The sequence below is a fragment of the Phoenix dactylifera genome, chromosome 5 (assembly GCF_051530095.1).
Source record: "Phoenix dactylifera cultivar Ajwa chromosome 5, Ajwa_hap1_PhDact_Kaust_v1.1, whole genome shotgun sequence".
Lineage (NCBI taxonomy): Eukaryota > Viridiplantae > Streptophyta > Magnoliopsida > Arecales > Arecaceae > Phoenix > Phoenix dactylifera.
Genome location: NC_143194.1, coordinates 20,982,724 through 20,993,082, shown reverse-complemented (window position 1 = coordinate 20,993,082; position 10,359 = coordinate 20,982,724). Strand labels below are relative to the sequence as shown.

Below are 10,359 nucleotides of genomic sequence, written 5' to 3'. Positions count from 1 at the left end.
GTCAGGTTAGATTGACAAAATAGGTCTAGAACTGCAGTCCAAATGGGAAGCAGGTTGAATCCAATCAATCTCTTTTGCCGAGATCAATATGGATATGATGATCTAGTCATGCACCGTGTAAGCCAGTCACGTTAGGAAGTTTAAAAGGAGGTGGATGGGTTGGGTGCAAGATTCCCATGCCTAAATTTCACACCTGATTGACTAAAGTGATTTGGCTAAAGTAACAATGACAGTATTAAAAAAAAAAAAAACACTATCTCTTCTTCAGTTTTGCATGGAAAAGAGGTTGTATAATAAATTTCTAATTCAAATTATGTAATTGTTTTGGAAAGGTTAGCTACAGAGCACCAATTCAATTTTACGACACAGCTAAATTCAAGTTGAATTTGTATTCATACATCAAGTAAGATTGTTATACTTCCTAATGCAACAACTACAAATAGATTGCAATGAACAAAATAGGGAGGATCCAAGAATTTATATACCAAATTACCAATATTTAGCCCACAGATTTAAAAATAATGCAGGACAACTTCTCAGGAAGACATCTACAGATAAACATGCAACTCTCTATTAAATTCGGAAATAAAGTAGAAATAAAATGTTTACTCTTGAGCAACACATCAAGCTAAAAACAGCCAAGAAAATAGGTTAGCAATCTTAAGTCTGGACAGAAGAACAGGAAGGACACCTGGATGGAGATAAAATAAGAAAGGTTGTGCATCAGTACATATCATAGATGATCTGAAGCCCTGCTTGTTTGCTGGAATTTGTGGGTTCAAGAACCCCTGGCGGATGTGCAAAAGTACTTTTCTCAGAGTATATGGTCAAGATAGACATTAAGATAAAAAAATTGTGGTATTGCTGTCTGCTCAGTCTGAATCAGAATCCTGAATTGTAGAAGACCTGATGTTCCTGTGTTTGTAACTGTCAGTATCATCATCTGCATCTTCATCATTGTCACCTCCTTTCCTTTCATCTATGATGCCTGAAATATTTTTGGGGCGCTTTTTTTTATTTTTATGTATCTCACAAGATAAGTCATACAAAAGATCATCAAAGGAAGGATAGTTACCTTTTCTTTTCAAAAGATTCTCCAAGGCACTCATGGTAAAATCATCTTTGCTGCCAAGATCTTGAAACCCAATCAACCTGTCGAAGGCAACACCATTTCTGGGATAATTGCCGTTAGATGTGTCAGAGCACAATCAACCATATGAAGCGATAATAAAATGCAGAAAGTTTGGCCCTCAAGAGAGATGATAGTGATTTATCCAACATTATAAAATGTACTAAGTGAAGATGCGAAGTGAAAGACAAGGAGCCCTCACTTGAACAATATGATGCAAGGCAGGGTTTTGACTGCTAATTTTGTCACAAAGAAGGGCGCATTCTGCATCAAGTACCCAAGCAATTAGTCTCTTGTTTGCAACACAAATGCAAAGGATTAGTGTAGACTAACTTCAGCATCCAGCTTGATGAACTTTGTATCAATGTGCAATGGTGCCAGGGCCTTTAAATGCTTATCCATTATCCTACAAGGGTCATTAAGACGATCCTGTCAACAATAGGAACCAGCAATCATCTATATAGAACGTTGTGAGATAGCTTACTTGCAACGATAAAATTCATGGTGGTAAAAATGGCAAATCACTTTTTCACCACCAGTTACTTCCCCTAGAAAGTCCCCTTCAGTTATCTCCCTATACTCTCCATGACCTTGCCTTTTTAGCACTTCTCGTTTCTCAAACTCTTTCTGTTGAATAAAGTGTTTTGTAAATCCATATTAACTGAAAATTGTATATCGCAAATAAAAAAAAAGAGTACATGCATAACTTCCAAAAATAATAGGTATGGTCCTCAAAATTACCTTAAGAGCTGCAATTCTCTCAGCATGCAATTTTTCCAGCTCAGGGTCCTGGTTTGTTATTTAGAAAGTTTAGTTAATTAACAAATCAATCAAAGAAATAATTTCATTTAGGATTTAAGTTCTTGCATAGAGATTTAGATTGAATGCCATGTAACTTACGTCCATCAGTTCATCAAGATCAACCTCTTCATTGGCAGTTGGTTTTGCCTGGGCCTTCTCTTTGCCTAACAATTCCTACAAAACCAGTAAAATTCTCATTCTTAATGAAATAAGAAAATTAACCATCTTCAAGAAATAATGATAATGACAGCTAGATTCTTCAGCATGATGCATCTTATTCTCTAAACCCAGAACATGACGTTCCCATGAACAACAGAACATCCATAACAAAAATTTCTCTCAGCAATCCTTGCCTAACAACCTAAAAAAATTTCGACCACCTGCCCCATTAGCAGCTGTGGCATCATATACAACGATCTTGATGGGTCATGCATATAACTGGTAATAAAAGGAAAAGCTGTGATGACACATGAAACTGTGAAAGTTTGTGATCTTGATGAAGTCAGGAGGCACCTGGAGCAGATGGTTATGATAAACTTGTCTTCATGTGGACAGTTTCCTAATAAGAATTACACAAAAAGACATGGTGGATAGATTCACTTCTTAAGAAAGGAAACATATGGGGTTTTAGGTTCTCTGGCCCAGGTCTTTTGTAGGAAATTATAAATGGACCCCTCCCAAATTTTTTGACAGTCGCACTTATTCCATCATTCTCTTAGACAGACCAAACAGGTGTATAATAACTAAAAAAATATTGTGTACTCATAAATAACACCACCATTGCCAGTTAAAAGCCCAAGTTAGAAAGGTGGAGGTTGACATTAGATTTGACAGGTAGTTAACATGTCAAACTATGATGTAAAAGATCCAAATCTGATATGAGGATTCATAGAGCCAATCCTATATAGTTGGGATAAGCCTTAATCGTTTATGGTATTCATAAATCCTTGCATATAAATGACAAGTCATCACAGCAGAAACCAACTTCACCTTAAATGCCGAGCATTTGGTTATATATTATAGCATTGATGATCATACTTTTAGAAGTTAAAACCTCTAACTTATTATTGAAGATGATTTAGTGCAAGATAGCAATAATATTAGACATGAATTAGGTGGAGTGTGGTCCATGTCGGGACATGATTTAAGTGCCTCACAACTCATGTTATGAACAATATGTGATAATTGATCACCAAATAGCATACTCAACATTATCAAAAAAGGAACGGCCCAGTGCATGAGGCTCCTGCCATTGCAGGATCTGAAGAGGGTCAAATATACAAGCCTTACCCTTACGTGCGGAGAAGCTGTTTCTATATTTCGAACACGTAATCTCTAGGTCAAAATGGAGCAACCTTATTGTTGTGCACAATTCTCTAATATATTTATATCAAATCCAACTTGTATAATCCAAAGCAATTATTATTGACAAGATACAGAATTTGAAAGGTGTTTGCTGTTTAAAATTTATTAGGTTTTTTCACATCTTATTAATCTCCTTCATCCTTGCCACAATACATAGTTTTGGTTCTTTCATTGTTCCCTACAAGACTTGCTGGGGTAAGCAAGTATAGCACTGGACTGGAATCTATAACAACTTCAAATCCAATGCACAAAATATTTTCCCTAGAGTTCCAACATGTTCTCTTTGAGCATCCACTTCGGTGAGGGCTTGACTTTCTGGGTTGTGGACTTGTGGATTGTATAGTTCCACCTAGTTGTATCTGAGACATCAATTAGGCAGTTGTAAAAGACCTGCAATTTGGAGCCTCCAACCCAAAATCTTCCCATTCAGTTCTTCAGTGGTTTCAGGTTGAACTTCTTATCTTTGTCTCCTACTTATCCATACTTTTCAAAGAATGCATATGGTTTGTGAGAGGTGCCTTTGGGACTAAATTGTCTAGGGTCTTCTGGGACTGATTGCTTAAGAAATTCCTCTGGGATCATCCTGAGCAGATAGTAAAAGGAACATGCACAGTCAGCACCACATCAAAATTATGGGCTGATGAAGAGTGCTAATCGGTGGGTGGAAAACTTAAGGAAGGACATTTGTAATTGTTCACTTTGAAGTAGAGAAAACATAAAATTCACTTAAAAAAAAAAACAAAAAACTGGATGTGTGTCAAGGATGAAAGGCATCCCAAAGGGTCAGCATAAACATGAATTAGGATTTTGCATGCTAAATCAAGTTCATGGTACGGAAATGTGAGAAACTAGATGATGCAGTTTCTGAATAAATTAGTACAAAAAATGTAGTGGCAGTTTTGGAGAGCAATGCAATAGGCAAACAAGGGAAATATATATATGAAAGAGATAATCTATGCTTCGCAGATGGAAATACTGACACATGAGACTGAACTTGAATTTTCCCACATATATGATACTAATCAGAACTGACTACAAATATCAGAAAGAATTTACAATGTTGTAACTTACCTAACTAGATAAATAGAGTTCTTGCTGATCTTGGTAAGCTAGTGCAATGCAAGTGAAAAGGTTAAAAAACATAGTGATATTTTAAAAGGTTAATTTATTCAAAATATTATTTTAAAAAAATGATTTATTTTTTGTAAACAATGAAAGATGGATTACATAAATGATAGAATAGCAAATCTATTAAAACAGTAAATTTGGAACAAAAGCAAAAAAAATCTTCAATCTAATAAGGTAGCTAAAATCACCAATATTAGTCTTGTCATATCCTGGTGCAATTTACTAAAATACAAGGCCTATGATTGGAAATGGGCTAGGGCCAGCCTGAGGCCCATCAGGCTAGACTGGCTTGGGGTTGGCCTGTGGACCTAGCTTGAGAGGGTTCGCATCAAGTTTGGGCGTGGGGTGTAGAGCTTAAATAAAATTTGGTCCAACCTAAGTCCGATCCGATGCCTGATTCAGAGCCTTATTCAACTTGGCTGCCTCCAAACCCTAATTCCATCTAAACCCATTACTCCCCACCCAAACCCCTACCCCATTACACCATCTCTCTCCCATCCCATTCCCCTTCTCTTGCCTCTCCCCCTTTCCTCTTTCCTCTTCTTCTACCCTATTCCCCCACCCTCAACCTCCCCTGCCTCCCCCTCCCCCTTCCCCTAGGGGCCACCTCAACCTCCTTCGCCTAGAACCCTCCCCTACATCATTTCATCAGGATAAAAGAATTAGAGAATCAATCTCTCTCTCTCCCACCTCCCATGGCTTCAATCCCCTCCAATCTTAAGTCCAAACCCTAACACTAATACTAATCTATCCGTACCTTCCTTCTTCCCTCCGATCTAATCTCCTCTAGCATCCGTTGTGGCCTTCTTCCACCCCCAGGGGCACCTCCCACTCTCGACCAGAAGCACTCCAACCTCATTGCCACCTGCAATGTCCCCCTCGACTGCCTTGACTCTAACACCAACTCTCCAAATCCCCTCCACCTCCTTCCTCCAACACTAACTCCATCCTCGCCCCTCTAATGGCAACATGGAGACCTTTCATCTCCATACAAGATGGAAGAAGAAGACTCCATAATCCTAATCAACTTGGATTGATGACCAAACCATCCTTGACATTATTGGAGCTTGATGGAAGGATCTTGCAATTGTAATAAATTGCCATATAGCAAGAGCTTAGCTATTTCATGGAGTAGTGTAATAACAACTGACTTAATCTCATTCAATGGTCGAGATCCTTTTCTTGGAAGGCAAGAGAGACAAAAAAGCAAGAGCTAGATACTTTTGAAATATGATCCGCAATATTTTAAGATCTAATCAAGATGTAGAAGAACGTTCAAAATCTTGGCAAAAAAGGAAGATGTCTACAGTCCAATATGAGAAAATGTGGAAGATTTCAAACAAGGGATATGTCGGATATCTATCATGAAGAAATTAAGGTCGTTTCGAATCAAAGCAAAATAGGAAGCTTAGTGGAGCAAGATCCTGATGATTTTATTCTATCTATTCTTTTTTTTATTTTGATGTATTTTCCTTTACTAAATGCAAGAAATTGGCTATAAAAGCCCATTGATGTCAGTTTGAAGCATAGTGTAATGACAGAAATTTCTTCTTGCCTTCATATTGAGTGGTGTGGGGCCATGACTTCCCTCCCGAAGCGAGTCCAGTGACTTAGAGTGAGTCCAAGGTTCCCTTGCATTCGTTACATCTCCTCTTTCTTGACTTAAAGCCTTCCCAACACCCCTACCCATCATTACTCAATCAAAATCCCCCCATAAGTTATATACCAGCATGCAGCCAAAACTAGCCTTGACGTATAACCTTCTCGCAATCCATACCAATCCACCCTCAAAGCCCTTCCCTTTCATCCCACATTACATCCCTACCTTGACACATCAAAACCAGCAACTGCAACCTTTGGAGCAATTCCTTATCTTAAGAAAGAACATTGTCTATGAAAGAAGGAATGCTGCACTGATTGCCTAGGATGATCGTGGATCGACTTCAACCTCGAGAACATGGTGGACTGCAGAAAATCAGTAACCCTTCTTTTTTAGTACTATGGTAACTTTGTTTGGAACACAAGCTTTCTTGACTTTCATTGCTTATGTTTTCTTTGTGAATGAAGCGTGCTTTCACGGTTTACCTTTGTCCTTTAATCCTTTAATCCCCACTTGAAACCTTCTATCCCTTTTATAGCCTAAACCTAAATCCCCACATGTTTTCTATTTGTCCCAAGCACTGCATTCCCTATAGGTTATCCTACACCACCCTCGCCATTGCGGTTGACTTTGCCTCCACCGAGGTTGCCGAGCCTGCTCTCAATCGTGCCTAAAAGCTCCTCCCTCAACCTTGTCCACAGCAAGGTCAACCACCAACCCGTTGGTGACCACCTGCATGCTGCCTCCCACCCCACTACTTCCATTTGCAAGTATGACAGCTCCAGCAAGGAGGCAATCAAGCTTACCATGCTTCACCAGGACTACCATCAGTACCCTCCACCATACAGGGCTCGAGTCAGCCCACTCAGGTTTGGGCCTTTGTATTTTCAAGCCTAGGTTTGGCCCAAAGCCCGACATTTTTTTTGGGTCGGGCCCGCAGGGAAATCCAACCTAGCTGGACCAACTTGCAGTAGTTATGTGTTTAAACATCTTTGTTTTCCCCTTTTATTTTTACACTAGTATGTATCTAAGAGGAGCCAAATGATAGACTATTTCAAACTAACAGATGATGGAGGTATTAGAAAAGGCACTGTGAGAAAGTGAGGCTCAGTTCATGTTGAGCCATTTAGTGAAATTGCTTTAGATATATTCTAGGACATGTTTAAATCAAGGTCTGGCAAACCGTATTGAACCGGTTGGGTTAGACTTACCAAACCGAATTGGTCGGTTACCAACACAGTGCAGCCCATCGAATCAAGCCTTGGTACTGCTCCAGTAGAACTTGGTTTAAGAATGACTTGATTTTCCTATATAAATAAGTAATTGTTGTCCCTATATATAAACACCAAATGCTTGAAATTTACAATCGCTGTCACAAAAAAATTCCAAGCAAGCAATTTACTAACACTTGACACAAAAACCACGAATCCAAGTAACTATACCTAAAGTACTGGAATACCATAATATACTGTTGATGTTGTTTTTTAATGTCAAACCTGCATAAGTATTGAACCTTAAAAAGGATTCCCAAGATATCAAACTCAATCAAACCTGGGACCACCCTTCACAAAGTAATGGTCTAACTTGAGAGTAAGGAGAGTCAAGGAACACATGCCAAATGGTCTCGTTCTCTAGGTCACATACAAGAACCACCTCTTGAGTCCAATCTGGACCGTTGAGAATGTTAAAAGTACATATTTTCTGATGCACCTTGTAAGATCAATTGTAAAATCTCAGACCCGTCCAAAATGAGCATATCAAGTTCTCCATCATTTGAAACTTTTCTTCCCCAATTAAGAAAAGTCACTTTAAAGATACTAATACAAATCTTTACTAAAAATCCATTCTCTTTCAACATTCTATAGCCTGCTTAGAAGAAGGATGCTAAATGAACCATTAAGCAAGCTATACAGAGCAATATTCTGTAGTCTTCTGCACCTTCAGCCTTTTTCAGCATTGAGTTCCAAGAAACCACATCTGACATTCAAAACTATCCCCATGAACATTGAGCTGTAAAAGTTAACGGAATAGTCCTAACAAGACAATTCTTCAGACCATCAATCTTTCATGAATAGGATAAAATTTCTCTTACTGTTTATGCATAAATAATTCCTTACTCCCATCTTCTTGCAACATACTGCCAGAAGCCGGAAGATAAATTCACTAATGTATAGATAAGCTGTCTACCAAGGAAGGTTTCATTCCTACAGAATAGTTGCACTAAATCTGTAATAGGATTTTGTAATCAAGAAATTGCCATCCAAATCGTTCACTTCTAACAATTTCAATGTTCTCTACTGCTCCATTAGAAAAGCAGAAATGGACAAGGAAAAGGAGCAGTAAATCAGCAGATTTATACGGCTCAACTCTGAAAGTGTAGCTGTGACCCCCAGGGTCAAGTAATTTTGATTTCAAACCAGCTAGTTTACTGCTAAACTTCTTGATGGACATTGTCAGATCCGATTTTTCTATCTTCTATTCAATAAACACCCAGTTACATCACCAAGAGTGAAGGATTAGTTACTTTAGATGCACAGAACACCATTGAGCAATTTTAGTACCGACTTTTCATCTATACCCAATAATAATTCAGAACATCTGACAACAGTCTAAAGGTTGAAGATCTGCTGCTCCTTTTCTTCACAGATAATGAATTAAAACAACCATGCACTGAACTTCTTGATGGCCACTCCAATCAAGCCAACGCATAGCTAAGACTTTCAGGCATCACAATAAGCAGGAGATGGAGCAGTAGTCTCCACCACTTTCATGGCCAAACATGGCAGAGGGTTAACCACCTACTAGACTTGAAAATTTTGCAAAATCTAATTCATTTTTGCATTCAATGGTTCCAATTTTAAAAGAAACCGACACAATCCAAAATTTCCTACCCGAATTTCTACACTAGTGCATCCAGTTCTATTTTCAGCATTCTAAAAATCAAAGTATAAATAGGACACCAGCACCCTAGTTCTTAAATCTCGAATGCAGCCAATATATAGCATGCTCGAAAAAAAACGTTTTTTTTTTCTGTTTCCTTCTCTGATCAACTGCAACCTTGCACATTAAACACAGAAATGATAATCCCAGAATACCTCATCTAATTATAATAAATCTAGCACAAAGGAAATCCCATCTTTTGAAATAAAATTGATTAATAATTACGAACTTTATTTAAATTAAGCTAAAAATATAAAGATTTTGCATAGCTGAGCAGTGATCACCAAATCAATTACTAGAAGTAAAACCACAAGGGAGTTATTTGGTCATCAAACCACCAAAACAAGGATCTTTTTCAGCAATAAGACTCGAGCTATGTTCGCTCCTTTCCATATCGAAAATAGGTGGAGATCTTGCTAAATTGGAATCAAAATAGCGAGAAAAAACAGTGGATCTGATGGGAAAAAAAAAACCCTCACCTTTTGGTAATCTCTGGCGGCCGCGGCCATCACATTCCCCAGCGCGAGGCCGGACAAGGTCGAGCCAACCGAATCGGGATCCATCTCCCTCTCCCTGTCGCGCTCGTTAGCTCTCTTCGTACCCGAGAGGTGGAGGACAGCCTTCTTTCTTCAGAGCTGAAATCGCCTTTAGGGAAGACGAAGGCTATCTAATTTGCTCATCTGATTTTAGACCAAAAAAACAAAAGAAGGCATGGTGAACCCTGATGAGCCAATAGAGACGGCCCAACCCAACAAAGTGACATCATGGGCCCAACAATTGTTTTGGACCAATAGACATGGCCCAACCCTTCCTTATATCGGTTATCTCCATGAGCGGCTTAGACTGTCATAAACTGAGATCTCAGATTCTCAGGTTATCTCAGACACCATGCTAAGTGAAAACATATGGAGGACCAAAGATTTTCCTAGGTGGAGATCAGACCAAGATATCAAAATGTTGGTATTGTGATAAGTTCAAGAAAAACAACTACATTTCAATATTTATATGAAGATTTATTAATTAAGAAAGCTTATTTTTTCAAAAAAAAAATCAGAAAATATTGATTGATATGAATATATTGTACCTGTATTAGATATCTTGAACTTATTTTGTTTATATTGGCTGAGATATAAGGTCAAGGCCTAGGATTTTTATATATATCATACCGGAGGGTGCCAAATACTAATATAAACTAATATCTTGGATTTTGGCGGAGATTAATACCTTGTCTTAAAAGTTAGAACATATTTGTACCACAATTATAAGCATTGGTGTCAAAGTTAGGCACAAGTTTCGCATGTTAGCACGATAATGCATGATAAAGCTTCCTAGAACACATTATCATGTTAGTGTATAAATTGGAGTTTATTAAAACTGTGTGCATGGGCACTAGACA

The 10,359-nt window shown here is 38.3% G+C and overlaps 1 protein-coding gene across 1 annotated transcript; it reads right to left on the bottom strand.

Annotated features, from left to right (window-relative positions):
- Window positions 1-450: 450 nt before the first annotated feature.
- LOC103713317 (thioredoxin domain-containing protein PLP3A-like) lies at window positions 451-9,664 on the bottom strand. Its single transcript, XM_039128873.3, has 8 exons — window positions 9,443-9,664; window positions 2,030-2,104; window positions 1,871-1,918; window positions 1,614-1,756; window positions 1,463-1,535; window positions 1,332-1,393; window positions 1,076-1,173; window positions 451-988 (listed from the first exon to the last, which is right to left on the bottom strand). Exons 1-8 carry the CDS (start codon window positions 9,524-9,526, stop codon window positions 873-875), a joined length of 699 nt encoding a protein of 232 aa, XP_038984801.3. The 5' UTR covers window positions 9,527-9,664; the 3' UTR covers window positions 451-872.
- Between the last annotated feature and the right edge of the window lie 695 nt (window positions 9,665-10,359).

What these genes read in the sequence shown, in the direction of transcription:
- LOC103713317 (XM_039128873.3), bottom strand. Translation starts at nt 9,526, where the DNA reads ATGGATCCCGATTCGGTTGGCTCGACCTTGTCCGGCCTCGCGCTGGGG. An exon ending in CCGCCAGAGATTACCAAAAG is followed by an intron (nt 2,105 to 9,442) that starts GTGAGGGTTTTT and finishes CTGGTTTTGTAG; the next exon opens with GAATTGTTAGGCAAAGAGAA. An exon ending in GAATCTTTTGAAAAGAAAAG is followed by an intron (nt 989 to 1,075) that starts GTAACTATCCTT and finishes AAAATATTTCAG; the next exon opens with GCATCATAGATGAAAGGAAA.